At 43.4% G+C, this 19788-nt stretch overlaps 4 protein-coding genes and 1 non-coding gene across 5 annotated transcripts; 3 read left to right on the top strand and 2 right to left on the bottom strand.

The window, feature by feature from the left end:
* Nucleotides 1–48: 48 nt before the first annotated feature.
* Nucleotides 49–3041, top strand: CLUP02_12116 (major facilitator superfamily transporter; the record flags this gene model as incomplete). Its single annotated transcript, XM_049291080.1, has 5 exons — nt 49–93; nt 817–1309; nt 1363–2269; nt 2332–2419; nt 2865–3041. The coding sequence occupies 5 exons, from the start codon at nt 49–51 to the stop codon at nt 3039–3041; spliced, it is 1710 nt and encodes a 569-aa protein (XP_049148225.1).
* A 420-nt stretch (nt 3042–3461) lies between these two features.
* Nucleotides 3462–5137, top strand: CLUP02_12115 (HK97 family phage prohead protease; the record flags this gene model as incomplete). The annotated part of the gene is made up of 4 exons (XM_049291079.1): nt 3462–3587; nt 3647–3835; nt 3891–4138; nt 4219–5137. 4 exons carry the CDS (start codon nt 3462–3464, stop codon nt 5135–5137), a joined length of 1482 nt encoding a protein of 493 aa, XP_049148224.1.
* A 1459-nt stretch (nt 5138–6596) lies between these two features.
* CLUP02_tRNA210 lies at nt 6597–6685 on the bottom strand. The gene has a single exon. It is a non-coding gene; the product is annotated as a tRNA-Val (tRNA).
* A 2127-nt stretch (nt 6686–8812) lies between these two features.
* Nucleotides 8813–9672, top strand: CLUP02_12114 (xyloglucan-specific endo-beta-1,4-glucanase A; the record flags this gene model as incomplete). The annotated part of the gene is made up of 3 exons (XM_049291078.1): nt 8813–9159; nt 9218–9405; nt 9461–9672. The coding sequence occupies 3 exons, from the start codon at nt 8813–8815 to the stop codon at nt 9670–9672; spliced, it is 747 nt and encodes a 248-aa protein (XP_049148223.1).
* Nucleotides 9673–10068: 396 nt separating this feature from the next.
* CLUP02_12113 (uncharacterized protein) lies at nt 10069–14658 on the bottom strand (the record flags this gene model as incomplete). Its single annotated transcript, XM_049291077.1, has 11 exons — nt 10069–11280; nt 11351–11809; nt 11863–11890; nt 11996–12451; nt 12548–12679; nt 12851–12882; nt 12979–13593; nt 13649–14313; nt 14380–14524; nt 14555–14570; nt 14633–14658. 11 exons carry the CDS (start codon nt 14656–14658, stop codon nt 10069–10071), a joined length of 3786 nt encoding a protein of 1261 aa, XP_049148222.1.
* Between the last annotated feature and the right edge of the window lie 5130 nt (nt 14659–19788).

Genomic DNA, 19788 nt, shown 5'->3' with positions numbered 1-19788 from the left:
GATCTCCACCCCACCATAGATGCTGGAGCTTCATAACCCCGCTATCCAATGTTGCGGGCGAGTATCCGCACGGCGGATGTTGCTGGAGATGAGGTGCGCGGAGTATGGGGAGCACGCCATCTCCCCACTTTCTTGGGGAATCACAACGAGCACGCCCCCCCCCCTTCTCATTCCCTCCTCAGATCGGAGCCTCCAACGAAATGCCCTTCATAGGTCCCTTTATCCCGCGATGGAGTCCAACTTGTCGGATCCGCCCTTGGCTCCAGTCTTGAAGGTTGCGAAGACTCGTCTCCAATTCTGCAAGTTGATGGGGTGGAGCATGGTTGATGCCGGCCGGTGATGGGGGCATAGTCGACAGGGGTTCGAGTGGTCTATCGAAATCAGGGAGGACGCCTCGCCTTTCCTCTTCGTCTCTTTCACATCTGTCTCACTGTCACATCAATAAGCCCTGAGATGGTGCAATGTTTATCCTAAGCATTTCTGCAACCCGCCAACCTCTTGTCGCATTCTTTCCGCTCTCTGGTCGGGTGGTATGCGGTGCTATTACGCAGTAGTCTCCGAATTCTCGCGTTGGTAAAACGCCATCGCCAAGTTTCGCTTCTTTGGTTTGTGCTTGCGCAAGAGACATGACTGGCCCCTTGTTTTACGGCTGGAAGAGACGGCGCGGTGCGTGGGTGGTTAGACATGGGATTGGAAAAATTGTGATGGCAGTAGATAGCTGGGATAATGATATGATAGGTACTAAAAGCAAGAGAAATCCTTGAAGTCCACTTCCTGCAGCTGTCATATGGGATTACTGCGTCTCGATATATCCAGATCTTTGTTCTCCCAGCATTCGCACAACAAGGCGACGACGAGATTATCACCATGGTCGTCCAAGCTCGTCGCAAGTGGTGGCACATCCAATGGTACTCCGACACCGATACACCGGAGGAACGCAGATTGATCAACAGACTTGACCTTCTCATTGTTCCGTACGCGGTTCTGAGCTACTGGGTCAAGTACATTGATCAATCGAACCTGAACAATGCCTACGTTGCCGGCCTGAAGGAAGACCTCGGATTCAAGGGCAATGAACTCGTCCAACTGCAGACGTTTTACATCATCGGAGCTGTCACTGGGCAGCTGCCGATGATGTTTGTCCTGACATACATCCCGATCCATTGGCTCATTCCCTTTTTGGACATTGCCTGGGGCGTCTTTACACTCCTCCAGTTCCGCGTTACTGGATTTGCTGAGTTGGCTGCATACCGCTTCCTAGTCGGCTGGTTTGAGGCTGCCTTCTTCCCGGTTATGCACTATCTCTTTGGTGAGTCTCTTCGTTTTCTTCCATTTGAAAGCTTACTAATGAAACTCTTGAAGGCTCCTGGTATCGTGGAGATGAGATCGCGAGACGTGGCGGCATCTTCTATGTCGGTCTTTCACTTGGCACACTCACTGCGGGTCTGATCCAAGCTGGCGCCTCTGCACGACTCGACGGAGTGCATGGACTCGCTGGCTGGAGATGGATGTACATCATCTGCTCTCTCATCACCATTCCCATCGGCATCTTGGGCTACTTCGTCATCCCGGGCACCCCTGAACAGCCCAACCGACTCGTTCTCAAGAGAGAAAACATCGAATTGAGCGTGGAGAGACTGAAGCGCGCAGGTCACTCATCTCACGGGAAATTCAAGTTCAGCAACTTGAAGAAAGTCTTTTTCTCGTGGCAATTCTGGGGAATCATTGTTGTGGACGTTCTCTTCTGGAATGCAGGTATTCACACCTCGTCGGGTAGCTTCTTGCTCTGGATCAAGAGTCTCGGTCGTTATTCGGCAGCCAAGGTGAACGAACTCGGCACGATTGCGCCTGCTCTCGGCATCTTCTACACTTTGTTCGTCTGTTTCGCATCGGATCTCGTCATGGGACCGGCCTGGGCAATCACGATGTCAAGTGCTTGGAACGCCCTGGGGCTTCTCATCTTGACCATTTGGAACGTCCCGGAGCCTGCCAAATGGTTCGCATTCTCCACCATCTACTCCTCAGTTGCACTGTCGAGTGTGTTTCATGGGTGGGTGAATACACAATTGCGGTCTTCACCAGCAGAAAGATCCTTCACACTCGTCCTCATCAACGCTATCTCTCAGTCGTCTACGGCATGGACCCCGCTCTTGGTCTTTCCCACAGTCGAGGCACCTCGGTACCCCAAGGGCTTTGCGTTTACCCTGGCCTGTGCCATTCTTCTCATCGTCGCAACTCACATCTTGCGTATGTACGTCAAACGCAGAGAGTAAGTAAATCCAATCCTTCACAAGCAGTCAGGATCATTCGCGCTGACTCCCTACCTAATAGTCCTCAACTCGAGAATTCTAGCGGGTTTCCTGAAAGTGATCATGAAGACATCCCAACCATTGAAAACGGCAAGCAACCACCAGTTGCAGTGAGTGGAAGAGATGACAGAAGCGACTGAAGGGAGATTTTGGAATTTGGCCGGATGATCATAGGTGCCCACACAAAGTCGATCGTTCCGCTGAAAAAACTAGACACATCGTTAGTGTAGTAGTGATTTATTGAGACTCTTCAAACTTCAAGCTCATGAGGTACATAGTAATAATCAAAGACTCCCTCATATCCATTAGATTATCATCTAAGTTAGTATCGTGAATCATGGTCTTCTTAGAAAAGCCCCGCCTCGCACATTGCTCCATTGAAGCAATGCAATATGACCCAAGTAGATAATGACTTTCCACGATTGAGATGAGCGATTGAGATATCGAGGACAGACTGTATACCATCCTCAACTTTCACCTTAAGATCGAGACATGTTGAATCTGACATGCTTAGCATATTTCCTCAAACACCCATGTGGTCCTAGTCGTGTATAGCGGAGCCCGACCGTGAAAGCCCCTAGTAGAACACTTTCTGGCGTTCAAGAACGGAAATCTGAAATTTTCATTAGCAAGTATGGCGTGGTTATCACGGCCTTGTTCAACATCGTAGCATCGGGATTAGTTGCGACCCGCTGCGGAGATGCGCCTCCTGAACTACCGGCAATACCATGAGTGAGGCAATCGTCGGCTCAACAACCAGTTATCATAAGTCGTTTTTTGCCGACCCGACGCCACCTGAGTCCAAAGGGTCCAGACGGCCGGCGTTGGTCTCCGAAACGTAATCAAGTCTTCGGACTCAAGAGACGGGTGATGGCACCATCCGCACCCGCGATCACGCCAGCGTTTCTGCCCTGCACCGGCGGCGTTGAATTGGGGTCAACGTGCAGATAACATCCCGCGCCAGTCCCACGCGACGGGCGACAACGGCGATGACGACATGGGGAATGGACAACTTCCTTGCATCACGATACTGCGCCAAGTTGAAGAGATTCGTGATGAATATGGGTTGATAAACAGAGGCAAGCCCGCGGGCTGTTTTGGAGCTGCAAGTGAAAGCCCGAGCTTGAGCATACTCTTCACCAAAAATTCGAAATGACTTCGGTACCGATCCACACAACCAATGGCGAAAATGGCGTCAGACCAGAGGGGAAGAAGCAGATTTTGCTCAATGCATTTGACATGTCTACTGTCGGGCACTTGTCTCCTGGACAATGGAAGGTCAGTATCCTCTATAAGATCTTATCGTGTGGACGATTTGCTGAGTCTCGCTGTTTCAGAACCCCGCCGACAAGTCAGCAACTAAACGCGACCTTAACTACTGGATCGACCTCGCGAAGCTCTTAGAACGAGGCGGCATCAACGCCCTCTTCCTTGCCGACACCTATGGAGGTTACGATACCTACGAAGGAAGCCTTGACAACTGCATTCGCCGAGCGGCTCAATGGCCAATGACAGATCCTACTATTGTAAGAGCACGCTCTAAGCACAAGAGTTAAACGGCCGCTTACAACGGGAACATAGCCGATCAGTGCCATGGCCGCTGTCACGAAGAACCTCACATTCGCCATCACCGCATCCACATCATTTGAGCCGCCCTTCCTTCTCGCCAAGCGGTTTTCCACACTCGACCATTTTACAAGGGGCCGCATTGGATGGAACATTGTCACTTCTTGGAAGAAAGCAGCATTCAAGGCGATTGGCTTAGACAGCCCAATTCCCCATGACGAGCGGTATGCTCAGGCAGACGAGTATCTGCGGGTTCTTTACAAGTAAGCCTTTGTCGAAGAATACTTCGAAACACCGTTCTCAAACAGCATGCATATACATGTAGATACTAATGATTCAAAAGGCTTTGGGAAGGCTCATGGGCAGATGACGCGATTACCCCTGATCCCGAGAACGACAGCTATGCCGACCCCGATAAGATCCGGACGATTCACCACCACGGAAAGTTCTTCGACCTCGATACACGCCACATCGTCGATCCTTCACCCCAAAGAACCCCCTTCCTTTTCCAAGCAGGCACATCAGCGGCTGGATCAGAATTCGCGGCAACACATGCCGAGGGTATCTTCGTCTCCTCGCATTCCCCAAAGCTTCTACGCCCAAAGGTCAAAGAGATCAGAGAAAAGGCTGCAGCCCTAGGTAGAGACCCTCAGTCTGTCAAGTTCTTTGCAACTTTCACTCCGATTGTGGGACGGACCGACGAAGAGGCCCAGGCTAAGCACGAGGAGCTGAAGAAGTATGCTTCCGTCATTGGAGGATTGGTCCTCGTCAGCGGCTGGACGGGCATCGATCTGTCCAAAATCCCTGTCGACCAGGAGGTTACTGCCGCGGACTCTCTAGAGGCGCACAAGGTGCGCAGTATTCTCGATGCTTTCACGACGACCAGTGAGCATGTCCCCAAGTGGACACCTCGTGTCATTGCCGAACGAGCGGCGATTGGCGGGCTCGGACCGGTGTCTGTTGGAAGCCCTCAAAAGGTAGCGGATGACTTGGAGTACTGGATTCGTGAAGGTGACTTGGATGGTTTCAACTTGGGATATGTCACGACGCCAGGCACGTTCGAGGATGTCGTCGATCTTCTTATCCCAGAGCTTCGAAGGCGTGGAATCTATCCAGAGGCACCTGCCGACGACGTTGCTTTTACGGCCAGAGAGAAGGTCTACGGGCAGGGGCAGAAGGGATTGAGGGCTGATCACCCTGGCTCGTCTTACAAGTATGATGTATACAAGGAGGAAGGCGCAAGTTCGAAGCTTGCAGACTAAGATACACGTATAATTGAGAACCGATTCCATTCATTACCTCAATCAGATGTGGAATCTCTCTTAAGGACCATCGTACGGCGAGATGAGCTGTCAGAGTATGTTGTTCCTCGAGACAAAGGCGGCTTTTCTCGAAAACCAGTTGTTCACCATATACCTAAAGTCCGATCTCAATCAAGCCACTGCTTTCCCAAACATCGCAATTTGCGATATATGTGACGACTGGCATGCATCGTGAACATGTTATCGAGATACAGAGCCGGCACGAAGAGCTGCTCCTGCACCTAATCACCACTCCGTCTTGATCATTAGACACGTATCATCGAGCTACATCCCTTCGCCGATGCCTATTTACCTCTTCATCGTGATAGTCACTACGTCGGCATCAATGGTTTAGGCTCGAACTAAGCTGTTTTCTACAATTAGTTTCAATACCCGCGTAAACTGTACTTCCAGGTTGTGAACCAACCCATGGGGTGTGCCAGCAGCTGCCGCGCCGAAGCAGTTGTAATCATCCGCACCATACGGAATGGGGCACGACGGTTATTAGTATAGCGTAAGGATGTCCCGCAATGCTGCGTGATCTATCAGAAATACTGAAGGCTTAAGGTGGGTAATTAGAAGGCTGGGCCGCAGTAAGTCCTGAACACACTCTTTAGAGTGCGCCGGCTGGTCAAAGCTAGCGTCTTTTTAACACGATTTCCACGCACGGGCCGATTCATTCGGCACTTTGCGATGATTTTGATCCGACAATGGGGCCCTCAGTTTAGCTGCCAGAGAGTTGGTTGAAACCAATATTGATCATCAAACATCACGTCTACACACCTCAATTGTTCGCAAGTTAAACGAGGGCTGCATGATGGTCTCGAAATGCCGGTCTCATGATTGACTCGAAGAAGGCTTTCAGAAACTGTGATCTACATTGTGTTTGTTTCAGCACAGGTTGATGTCAATGATCTGTTGGGTCGGCCTCCAAGAGAACGTGCTAGGATCCTGTTGGCCCCTCGAGATAAACGTTTGAACTCAAGTGCGATGCAAGACAATCAGACTACAAAACCTGTCTAGCCGGCGGAACAAATCTTTCGACGTGACTGATCAGGCATTGCTCAAGAGAGTCTTTGGCGATAGAAGGAAGGACGTGGTGTCATTGCCTGAACCCTGCGTCTTGTTGTTCCAAAAGCTTCAAGATGGAGTAGTGTAATTCCTTCTTAGTGGACAATTCAATAGTTCTATGAGTGTCAACAGCGGACAAGTCAAATATTTACTGGACTTCAATTACTTTAGTCCATTCGTAGCCAGACAGACTGCTTCGATCTTTTATGTGGGGACTGAGGTTTTTCAAGAACGAATCACGCCCTAAAGTCAAAAGATGTAAATCCCTCTTTCCAAGTGCATCTCAAGGAGATATTTTCTCCGCCTCTCTACCGAGAGGGGAGTGCTGGACACTCAAAAAGACTTGCTATGACCGCGGCAGGGTTCGAACCTGCGACCTTCTCGGATCAGGCTCACTTTGTTGTGAACGAGAAATCATGACCACTAGAACACACAGCCGGTGTTGTTGAGCTCCGGAGCGTTTGCGCTTGGCCAAGTTGACTGCATCGTGGTGCTGCCAGTGCGGAGGAGTTTAAGCGAAATGAGTATGGGGTTGTCGGCACTTTGATGTGACATGCTAGTCCCAATGGCTAGAACAGCAACGAAGTCTTCAATTGTCCGAAATTCGTGTTCCTGTCCGCGGCCACCGCGTCATTCCTCACACACATGATCGATCTGAGAGATATGCAAAGATGCTAGTGCGTTGTATGCCGAGAGGGGAGTTGACATTGAGTTGAACCGCTTAATACTTGCCGTTTCTATTATTCGCATCTCAGGGGAACATTGACAAGAATCTCGGCGCAGCGGACGGGACGGCACTTTAGCGCCACCCACCCGCCAGCCCTTCGCTAAACCCCTTTATTTCTCCAGTTAAAGACTCTAGTTCTTTTGGTGCCGAGGCGGCTCACGGAATTCCCACCAGTTAACTCTGCCTTGCTACGAGCCGGGAGCTTCTGCGGATTTGGTGTGTCACATCGACAAGCGGCATTCTCGGATACGAAAACACGAATGCCCAGCATGGCCCGATAGTGGTGATGGGTATCTCGAAGGTGGCCAGTGTTGCCCTTGTCTTGTTCTGTGGATGCGCTCATGTCGGCAGCTGGGCCCCTTTGCCGTTTATGGCTGCCCTGAACCGGGAGGTTGCTGCCCGCTGCGTGCCACCCTTGGCGAGCGATCTGAATCCTGGGAATCTGGGGAGAGCACCGTTGAGTCGGGCTCGGCCTGATCTTGGGTCGAATGCCTCTTGGCGCTGCGCTTTTTGGAGCATTCGGGTGTTCATGACACATGACCGTGCATGTTCATTTGCATATGAAAAGTTTACCTGTGATTGATAGCGATTTGCGAGAGAGCCATTGTGGTACGAGACTCCTCTACTGAGCTGGACTTTTTCGAGTCCGCAGGGAGAGTACGGGAACAAGCCTTTCGAGGCGTTTGTGCGCCCCATCAGAAACAATCTGTCAAATGTGTCACTCTGACGCAACCTTTCTTGTCAATCATCAAAATAGGGCCTCGAATACCGCGAGACAAAAGCAATGCATGCGCCGCATTTTACATAAAGTGATACTGCAGGTGGCAATGTCTATCCAGCACACGGGGGCGGCTTCACATATATACTATGGTGGAGTTGTTGGTCATGGAAGACGGCTATAACGGCTGTATTTTATGCTTAGGAAGCACGGATACGATTGAGGAACAGCGCCCATGTGGTGAAAAGAACCGTAAATGACGGCAGCAATCAACTATTGACGAGGCCGAGCCTCGGAATGGCCCGAGGGAGCCACGGAGGCCACTGCGTTGTCAATATTTCCAAATGCCCCTGGGAGTGGGAATCAATGGATTTCGGCTTTCCAATATGCTCATTGGGGCCATGATCAATGGTGAACCTAAACCGGCGAACACGAGTCAAAACTTCATTTCCAACGCTTGCTGGCCTTCTGCTTTGGGGATACGGATAGTGAGCCAGGGATAAGGGGGCTTTCACAAGTTCTCCTTTTAGCCTCTCCAGGCCACACCTCCCTGAACCATACAATCTATTTACCTGAAGGCAAAAGGTGACGAGCAGATTAAACCTGCCCACATGGCCCATTGGTGGAGTCACTTTTTGGAGCACCTCGTGGCCACAGCGTTTACGCGCTTGGTTGCTTCGGTAGACAAAGTGATCAAGTTGAAACCGCCCCTGATTGTCCACCGTAACCATCCCCCTCCGGTGGACACCCACTTGGCCGCAACAAGCTTTCCGTCCGATGCTTAGCTCCGGCATCCCGGTCGTGTAGCCACGGCCGCGGGCGAAGAACCTCACCCGATGTGCTGTGTTCTGGGCCGCACACTAATGTTCCATTCGGCATTCTACGCCGTAATTGGAGGGACTTGTTTGTTTTCTGGAAAAGAAAAAAGTCTCTCCAGCGGTTGACGTAGTATCATGTAGTAGGTATATCAAAGGGCAACCCGCCCGCCTGGGAACCTATTCTTGGCAGCCCTACTGTTCATCCCAACAACTTACATTCTCTTCTTGTCCATTACCTTTGCAGTAACCATTCGTTCATTCCAGTCATTCTTTCAAAGCTGAAGCTAGTCCAAATTCCCACCATGCAGTTCACCTCCTACCTCGTCTCGGCCATGCTGGCCGTCACGGCCGTGGCCTCCCCCACGCCCGTCAGCATCGACAAGCGTGCCACCAAGATGTGCGACGCCTTCGGCTCCGTCGCCACCGGCGGCTTCACCATCTACCACAACAACTGGGGTGCGGCCCAGGCTACCTCCGGCAGCCAGTGCACCACCTTCGAGTCCCTCAAGTCCGGCTCCGTCGCTTGGTCGACCTCCTGGACCTGGGCTGGTGGTCAGGGACAGGTTAAGTCCTACTCCAACGTTGCCCTTGAGAAGGTCAACAAGCAGCTCTCTGCTGTCAAGTCCATCCCCTCCAAGTGGACCTGGAGGTTAGTCAATACCGGTTGAAAGACGAGTCAGTCTGGCATTTGCTAACTCTACCAATAGCTACACCGGCTCCAACATCGTTGCCGATGTCGCCTACGACCTCTGGCTCGCCCCCTCCGTTGGTGCCAACAACAAGTACGAAATTATGATCTGGCTTGGCGCCCTCGGCGGTGCTGGCCCCATCTCAAGCACTGGCAAGACCATCGACACTCCCACCATTGCCGGCACCAAGTGGTCCCTCTACTCTGGTGAGTAATTAAAGCATTACACCACAAATGACAACCCTCTAACGTGACTTCTCAGGCCCCAACGGTGACACCACTGTCTACTCTTTCGTCGCCCCCAGCCAGATCAAGAGCTTCAACGGCGACTTGAACCTCTTCTTCACCTACCTCACCTCCAAGCAGGGCGTTGCCAAGACCAACGTCATCACCAGCCTCCAGGCCGGCACCGAGCCCTTCTCCGGCACCAACGCCGTCTTCAAGACCTCCGCCTACACCCTCACCGTCCAGTAAATGCTTGTTACAGCCATGCTGAACAACGCTGTGCGGACCCAATACCCAATCTGAACTGTGTTCAGGTTCACATTTCGACACGTATATATTGTCGCACTTTGTACATACACGTAATTACGTTCAAGAATACCAAAGATGGGTTCATGACGGAGCTATTGTTATCGCCTTCATCGCCTATGAACAAGTGACACGCCGTATCCTGGTGCATACTCGCAATGAGTGTTTTAAGTTGAGTTGAATTATTTATGCACGCTTGCTTGCGCATTCATCTATGGGAAATTGAGCGGTGAAGCCATCTGTAAACGCTGTCAACCATGGTGGTACAGTAACCGTGCTCTTCGTCGAACCCAACGTCCACGGCTTTGTCTTGGTACATGTAGATTCAATCCCTCATCGTCATGTCGCTTGCCCATTTTGCCCCAAGTCCAATGAGTCCCAGTTGAACTGATCGATGTTGATACTTCGCATGTCCGGCACGATAATATTTGTGTATAGACCATTGTCTGTTGGCGAATAGGTACCCTGATCGTAAGTGAGACTCTGGCTAACGATATCCATCGGAAAAGGTGCACTAAAGTCATAGGGGTTCATATTCATCGCTTCAGCCTTGGGCCCGGTATCGGAAGACTGTGGACTCAGAGCCGGTGTCACTTCCGACAGCTTTTCCTGTACTTTGGCCACAATTCTCGGCGGGACCACCGGCTGCCCTGAGTTCCTGAGTGCCGCTGCGACCACTTCCCAGGTGCGTACAATGACCTCAGTGAAAGGGACAAAGACAGGATTATACCCCGGCTCAAGTTGTTCGAACCGAGCCTCAAAGTGATCACTCATGGCGTTCCAGATATACTCGCCTTTCGGATCCAGAGGGTTCAGTTTGAGAAACTGTGTGATGCGGATGTAGGCAGGGAAAGGGTAGTAGATCTGGAGAAACCACCTGAATCTCTGGATCAGCGGCGAGGCCGCCAGCTTCGCATCGCACTGAAGCCACCTTAAGGCACTTGATAACGTGATTCTGTGCTTCTCCTCAACCGGACCCTCGTAGAAGCTGTGAGATGTCTCCATGAGGCGAAATTTCGAGAGGGATGCGCGTGACATCCACAAGGCCATGAAATGAGTCGGGTTCTCGAGATCACAGTACCGGAAGTACTTGTCTTCTACCGACTTCTCCAACCAATCCACCTTGCCGCCACCTGGAAGTTCCTTGGCGATGGGCTTGAGAATCGGATTCGTCATGTCGAGGTAGAACGCAGTGTGCCGGGTGAAATCGGCGAGCTCAGCCGTCACCACCGAGAAAAGTGCCTCGCTGACTTTCATCTCCGCCCTCGGTGGTTCTTTCATTTCTGCTCGTAGGTCAGAGTCACTAACGTTCAGCGGCACGGCGCAGTCCCATGTCGGGGTCAAGTTGGTCGCCTTGTGCTCGGTCAGACCGCTCATGCGGGCGTCGAACAGCACCAAGGACCACCAGAGCCTCCGACGCATCTCGGCTTCTAGGACGGTGCACCTGGTGTTGGCGGATTCGTGCTGGAGACCGATACGCTGGCCGATGCGGATCGCAACGCCGAGGAGAGATGATATTGATCGGATGTGAGCACTAGGGCGGCTCGCATGCTATCAAAAGTTAGGCAATGTGATCCTCTTGATCTCATACTGTAGGCCCTTAGCCAGTTAGGGTACGTACTAGATAAAGAAATAACGCAGTCAGGCAGTCAATGTCATTTGTTCTCAAGAACTGACTGTTTGAGAGAGCTTGCTGGCAACCAAATTGGTATTTGGTCAAGAGCAGGGCTCTCGGCTGCTTGAAAGTTTCGTAACATGCATCCTCGGAAAGACTCAAGATGGCCATAGAGTATATGCTGAACATGAGAGCCTCCAATGCGGGACTCATGTTTTCGACGCTGCTCACGGCTTCAATGATGCGCGCTTGAAAACTGGGGGCGTGAGTCACTCGAAGCAGCGCATTCACATTGTCGAGGTAAATCTGCCATAATCGAAAGATGTGGACGGGCTCAGGATGGAGCGTTGAAAGGTCGACGGATGATCGGTCTGGGGATCCGAAGAGAATATGGTCATCGCTATCGCAGGCTTGATCCCACGTTTGCCTGATAGTCTCTCGCAAGCCAGCATGCGAGTCGTCGAGCTATGCGATGTCAGTCACGGAGATTGAGGGTGAGTTGAGTACAGAAACTGTACCTCTGGGCTCACCAAATGCCAAAAGTTCCTGCACAAAGTTAGCGACACTGGTATCTTACGTCCGACTACGCCAAATAGACAGTAAAAGCGCGTGCGGGAAACCCTCGATCGGTTTCGCAGAGTGGTGACTCACTTAGGCTCATATGATGTTTCAGATTTCACAGTGACTGATGGTGAAGGCATTCCCACACCTTCGGATCGGTGCTCATCGTCCGACCCGCCACTGTCATCGACAGACTTCCCATACCTGGCCCCTAGGTCACCGTGGAGTGGCTCAAAATCAACCTTATTCTGTCGTAGTAGGCCCTCATACTTTCTCAAGCGATCGAGAAGCTCCCTCTCCGGGAATCGCCGTCTCCGTGGCCGGTTCTGTGTCGCAGGCACGCACTGCAGCTGATGTTTTGTGCAATGCGAACAGGGGAACTTGCGGTCGCACTTGATCTTGCGCTGCTGGCAGAGGACACAGGCGAGGACGCGCTGGGGTTTTGCTCGAGGAGCGGTGTCCGATTTGCTGCTTGCTATCCCGGGAGCCGACATGGTTGCAATGTCGGACGGTGTCGTGCCAAGGCCGATGCCGTGAAGAGGGGAGCTGAGTAGGTTTCGGACAGTTGTGACGACCGGGGACCGATGATGTCGGGCGGAGGTGGGCAAGGTGGGCTCTGCCCCAGGCACGGGTCAAGCTGACGACGGGATCTCAAGCGTGGCTTTTTGGTGCTCCGCACCACGGCGTAATCCGGACTTTAGAATGGGCCGACTAACAATTTCGGGGAGAGTAAGCCCAGGCAGAATCAATGGCGTAGTCAAGCGTGAGACACTGCTGGAAGAGAGAGGCCAGGCAACAGGCGCCTTATTTTCATGGATACAAGTAAGATTTTTATTATTGACGTTTCTATGTCCTCAAGGCAACTCCAAGTCTATTGTTGGAAGGTCACGGACAGTAAACGTTGGCATCTAATATTATCGCCAGAACAAAACAAAAAGGGTCTACATAATAGGCGAATGAGACATCGGGAAGTCGGACTTGATGTGTTCGTGCAAATCTGTGCCTCACAACTCACTTCTTTCCCTGGTATCCCGCTGTGCGATTTAGAAGTCGTTCTCTTGGAAAGCCTTCACTAAAGCGGCCGGTCCAGTCTCATGCGACATCAGATTCCCAAGCTGTATGCCGTCTTCGATGTGAGCTTTGCCCCGCACCAAGAGGTCCTTCTCATATTCGCGAACCGCATCATCCAGCTTGTCGAGGCCATAGGCCTCAATGCTTTTAGCCAGTTCCATCGCATCCCACATAGCACAGTTGACACCTTCACCGTTGGGGAGTGCCAAGTGAGCTGCATCCCCAGCCAGGGCCAGACCTGGCACCGTCGCCCATTTCTGACTTTCAACAGGGAGGTGATACAACGGCCAACTGCGAAAGTGGTCGGCTCGTCGGATGTAGTCTTTCGGTTCCTCCGCCCAGTCGCTGTAGAAGTCGGATAGCAGTGAGTTTCGCAAGGCATCAACGCTTGCTGAGTCGAGCTCTCTGCCAACGTAGTGCTCGGGAGCTTGTATCCCGAAGTACACCCTGTACCATCCGTTTCCCTGCCGCTGTACGATCATTTGGCTTGCTCCCGCCAGTAAAGATGCAGTTCCATGCCCAAACTTGTCCAAGACTGACTTGAACAGCGGGTTTTCTTCCGTGATTTGGGCTTCCACGTATGTTCTGCCGGAGTACTCAGGCTTCGCTTGTGTAATCTAGATCATCGTCAGTTACCGAGCATCAATTGAGAGTGAGATCATTGTGCCATACCATCGAGCGAACCTTGCTCCAAGCACCGTCAGTGCCAACCACAAGCTTGAACCCTTCCGCAGTGGCACCGGAGGTGAACTCGAGGGCCGGCGAGCCAGCCTTATGCATTTTAACAGCTTTTAAGGTGCTTCCCCATCGGATCTTCTCTTGCGGTACGGAGTCCAGAAGGATTTGTCGCAACGCTTTGCGATCTATCTCTGGCCGTCCCGCTTCATCAACTCCGCCATTGCTTTTGATGTCGAGATGTTGCTTTCCAAATTTGTCGTATACCGTGAATCTGTCGTCTTCCCATCTGGCTTCTTTGCGAAACGCATCCCACAGACCCGCCTTCCGAAGCGCCGCTTGACCAGTCGCCTCGTGGATATCCAACGAGCCACCGGCGTTGGCTGATGCAGCGCTCTTATCTCGTTCGTAGATTACGTAGTCGACCTTTTGACGCTCGAGTAGTCGGGCTAGTGTGAGGCCGCATGGTCCAGCACCAATGATGGCGATTGGGGCTGTCTTGGTTGACATTGAAGCTTTGAAAACTTTGCTTGCCATATTGCTCGATTGGAGCGTTGTGTGATTGGAGTGCAGTTCTTGGGCATTGAAGGCTGCTACACTCAATGATGTTGATTTCGTCTCTTGGTCCTTTTGTACTTGATTGTGCGATGGGAATGGCGAGTCTTTCACCACAAGGTACGGAAGCGGTACGCCAGCGGCACGGGTTTTAGCAGCTTATGTAGATGTACTAGGCTGGTTCCGGGGACACCCAACCCCCGAATCGTGGTTTTCGCGGAGAGTACTAGACACCGTCCTTTTAGTCCGTGACGATTGTAGCGGCATATGGAAATAACCACAATTGAAGTGACCGTTGATGCCGGCGCGGTCAGGCCGCTGTCATGAATCAATAAAATATCGACTCACTCTCGAATGACCTCCACTAGTTGTCATGCACAGGCGCACGTATGGTCTGGAAGCTGCAGACTAGTTAATAAGTGTCACGAGTTATGGCACGCAACAATGGGCATACGGAGTATAATAAAAGTAGCTTAACTATTAAAGTAGAAATAGACAAAAGGAAAAGGTCTATATATACGATATTTAAAATAGATACGTAATTTAATATATAATAAGTACTTTATAAAATATAATTACTATCCTTATTATATAATATACCCCCTAATTACTATTATTAAAGAGCTATTATATTTAAAATAAAATCTTTAAATACCCTTATAAAGGCCTAATTTAGTTAAATATAAATAAATAAAAATAAGTATAAGGGATATACGTTTTTTAAACTACGTTTATTATAAATATATCCTTTTATTTAAAATAAATAGAATCTTAACTTAAAATAGTACGTATTTTACTATTTTTAATATATAAATTACTAAGGGCGAGGCTACTTAACTACTTTATATATATTTAAATTCTTATAGCGTCGCTTAGCTATTATTTTTCTTTTTCTTTTTAACTTTTTATAATTATTATAAGTTGTTACGAAGGTAACTTTGTTTACCTTATTATTCGCCTTATTATCAATATGACGTAAGCAAACTATATACCATATTAATCTACGATTTCTGTAGATTATTATAGGTATTGATTATGTAAGCAATACTGCTTATATAAGCTTACGTGAGCAGTGGAAAGTACTGGAAGGTAACTGAATAATCTGGAATTTACTCGAGGCGGAATTACGTACTACGATTACGCATTCACTTACGTATACGCTTATTAATTATATCATAATTAATAAGCAATGGAATATTCTAGTAAGAGGTTTTTATGCCTATATGTAGGCGTGTATTTGCCTACCTAGACCTTTCGTTAAGCAAGCAACTTCTCATATAGTAATTCAACTATATTACTCTCTTTACTACAAAAACCTCTTTTATATACGCTTATATCCCCTATATTCATATATTCCTGCTTCTATATGAATATTTACTTTTTATATTCTTTATAAGAATATCCCGCATTACCTCGTTAAAGCTATACGTGCTAGATAAGTACCCCCGTCTATTGCGCGCGCGCGCCTATACTATCGAATCGTTTACTAATTTTATTTTAAATATAAATATTTAATATATTTAAAAATAATAGTAAGTTTTACGTAATTTTTATAATACCCTTTATATATAGAAATATTCGAACTTAGCTTATAAAAGGTTTTTAGTAAGTTTATTTATTAATATATTTTTTATTAATATATAAGTAACCTCTAAGCTACTTTTAATATACTCTTATCTTAGCTATATATTTTATATATTAATATAATAAAGTTAAGTAGCTATTCTTTTTCTTTTCCTTACCACGAGTCGTATTATTTATTAATTATCGTAATTAATTAATTATACTTTTCTTAAGTTAAGGGTAATATTCTTAAAAAGGTACTTTATAGTTATAGTTTTTTTTATAGTTTTTTTAAAATAAAAAAGCTTAATTTTAATAATTAACGTCGTAACTATTACTTAGTATACTAATTTCTATTAAATTAGGCTATTAAAAAAGAATATTATATATCCCTAAGATAATTATCGTATTATTTTATTATTTATAAAGCTAGTATTCGTAATTAAAAATAATAATTATATACTTATTATATTATTATAATAGAGCATAAAATATTTTATTATATAAAGATATTAAATATAATAATTAATTACTTTAATATAGGTTATACTTAGGTTAGTTAAGAACTATAATAATTATAAATAAATAAAAATAATATTTAATCTAATTATAATAGCTATATAAAGTATATTCCTAACCTTTTTTTAATAGCTTTTTATTTCCTTTTTTATTACCTACCCCTCGTTTAGTTTAAACTTTTTTTAAGAAAGAGGAGTAGCTAAATATAATAAATTTATAAAATCGAAGCGCTTAGTAACTTACTTAATATATACGTTATAAATAAAATAAACTTTATAAATAGTACGGTTTTATAAAATCCGTACTCTAAAGAAGTAATTAATTAGTCTATTCTTTTTAAAATTAATATAATTTTTTATATTATTAACGATCCCCTAAGCCGCTTTTTAATTATTTTAATAATATAAAATAATAAAATTATTAATATTAAATATTAGTATTATTTTTTTATTTATAGTTTAGTAAATATAAATTTCCTCGTAGTTATATATTATATTTATATTATAAAGTATAGAAATAAAGGTTTAGAACTAGAAAATTAATAAGTTTCGGAGGCTATATAGAGCGTATTAAAGCTTACTTACTTTATTAATAACCTTATATCTTTTTAAGAGTTTAATAATTACTAGCTTTTTATTTTTAAAAAGCGCGTTAAAGAATATATTAATAATATTATATTAGTTTATTTTAAAGTTAAATTAGGTAGTTATTATTATTATAAGCCTAAAGGCTTTTATAATAAGTATTAAAATGTACGTATTTTATAAAAAGTTAAGTAGTTATATATCCCCCTTTATATATATACGTACTTTTACTTTATTAACCTCGTTACTAACATTATACTTATAAATATATACTTATTTTAATAAAAATAAAATCCCTTATTTAGAATTATAATTAACCTCTTTTTATATACTGATATCTTTTAGCTTTTTTATTTTTTTATTTATAATATTCCTAAGTAGTTTTTATAATTATAATAAGAGATATTTAATATTATTAAACTTTTCTAATAAGCTCTAAAAGTTAACTTTAGTAAGTCGTAGTTTTTAAACTCCTCTAGAGCGCTTTAAATAAGTCTTATAAACTACTCTTTTTACTACTTAATAAAGTATTATATATCCTATACTACTTTTTTTTATAACTTTTTATTAATTAAGTATAAAAATGATAAAAAAAGTAGTTTTAAAAACAGTTAAAATAATTACTATTTTCTATATTTAAATATAAAAACGTTATAAAAATACTATTATTAAAGTATTATAAAAATTTATAGGCCCGGTTTAAACGTCTAAAACCTAATAAAGCTTTATTTAGTATTTAATAAAGTAGTTTTTATAAACTCTATTCTTATATAATAATAAAAATTTATTATAAAGATTCTTTATTAATATCGACTTTAGTATTAAGAATTACTTCCTTATAATTAATACTTCGTTTACTATATATTTTAATATTTTATTAAGAACTATTAAGAATTAAAAACTTAAAAACTTTTATAATATATATAAGCGCTTATAAAAAAAACTATAAACTACGTAAAGCTATTTATAACTTAATTATTATATCCCCTTTTTTACTCTTACCCCTAAGCTTATATAAAGGGGTTATTTTAAAAATTAATAATAATAATAAAACTATATTAACCTTTTTAGCCTTATTTATTATATCCTAAAATACGTTTATTAATTACTTAGCGTCTTAAATAATTAAAAATTTAATAATAATACTATTTTTAATTATAGAGTTATTTTAAATATTGGTATTTTTAAAATCTAAATCTACTTCCCTAAATACTTAAACTAACTTATTATTAATATTAAAAAGTTCTTATATTTCTTAAATTATTAAATTTACTTACTTACTTATAATAGCTTACTCCTTATATACGGGATTATAAAAAACTTCTTTATTAAACTTAATATTTTTTATAATAAATACCTACTTAAGCGCGAGTACTTAGACTTTATATAAATTATATATTTTTAATATATATCTAACTAAGTATCCTATATACTTATAAAAAAGCACTTTAAACTCTTTTTAATATATACCCCTCTTATAATCCCTAAAAAAAGGGTATATTTAGTAACTATATATATAAAAACTATTAAGATATAAAATAATTAATTTAAAATCCTATACTTAATAACCTATTTATTACTAATATTAATACTACTTTTATTAATTAATTTTTATTATAATAAGTAAATCCCCTTTATTAGCCTCCCGTAAAGTCATATTATAAATAAAAATTACTACTAGCACTATTTCGTCCTATAAATTTATAAAAAAGTTTATAAAAAGGTATATCTTATAAGCTTTAGTAATTATAAATTAACTTACTCTTTTAGTATTACCTATAAGTTCCTTTATATATAAAAATAAAAGTTCTATTCTAATTCCTAGCTCGCTATATTATATTTTATATATATATTTAATATTTATAATTAAAAGAGCGGTCTTATTATTATTTTTAAAAAAATAAATTAAAATCCCTTTTTAATAACGAATTACTATTTCGAGGCTCTATAATCTAAAAAGCACTTCTTTTTCTATTTTAATCCTTAAAAAGAACCTCTTAAACTACTTACTATATTCGTTAAAAACTATAAGTATATATTATTATTTACTAAAAAATAGTTTAAAATAAAAAAGATCTTAGTATATATAGTACTAAAGCTATAAAGCTCTTCTTAGGAGTAGTCCTCTTAAGACTATTATCTTAGCTTTAGATAATATATATATTTTATATTTAATTTATAATAAAGGTTTAATATATATACCTCGAGTCTTATATAGTAATTAATAAAAAGTATTAAATCCGAGATAACCTATTTTAAAATACTAAAAGAGCACGCTATTAAACCTCTTATAAATATATTAATATAAATAACGGAATTTTTTATAACTAACTAATAATATAATACTAACTAAGCTCTATAAGATATACTTAAAGTTTATAAAAAAAGGATAGGATTAAAGGAGCTTATATTTAAAAAAAACTAAATTATTTTTTTAAATAAGCTACTTTTTAATAATATTCTTATAAAACGTTCCCTATTATAAAATATAATCTAAGCCGCAATATTAAAATACGTTTTTATTTAATAAAGTTTTTAGAATTATATTAATATAAAATCCCTTAATATAAGTAACGTTTTAAAACTTTAAATTATAAGTTCCCTTTTTTTTAAGTCTATTTAAAACGCCCTTTATAATATAAGTACTACGTATAGTAATAAGTAATATCATAATTCCTAATTTAATATAATCTTTATTACTTAATAGTATATAACTCTTAGGTTTAAATAAGCTCTTATTATTTACTAAATATATTATTTTATAACTATTTATTATTATATTTTAAAAAAAGGGGTAAGTACTACCTATAAAAGTATTAAAGATTACGTTTAGTTTTAAATTTTAACCTTTTATAAATATAATAACTACATAGCCCTCGTCTTAATTTATTAATAAGCTCGTTATAAATTAATTAA

The sequence above is a fragment of the Colletotrichum lupini genome, chromosome 6 (assembly GCF_023278565.1).
Source record: "Colletotrichum lupini chromosome 6, complete sequence".
In the NCBI taxonomy this organism is placed as follows: Eukaryota; Fungi; Ascomycota; class Sordariomycetes; order Glomerellales; family Glomerellaceae; genus Colletotrichum; species Colletotrichum lupini.
This window is presented reverse-complemented; position numbering and strand designations above follow the sequence as displayed.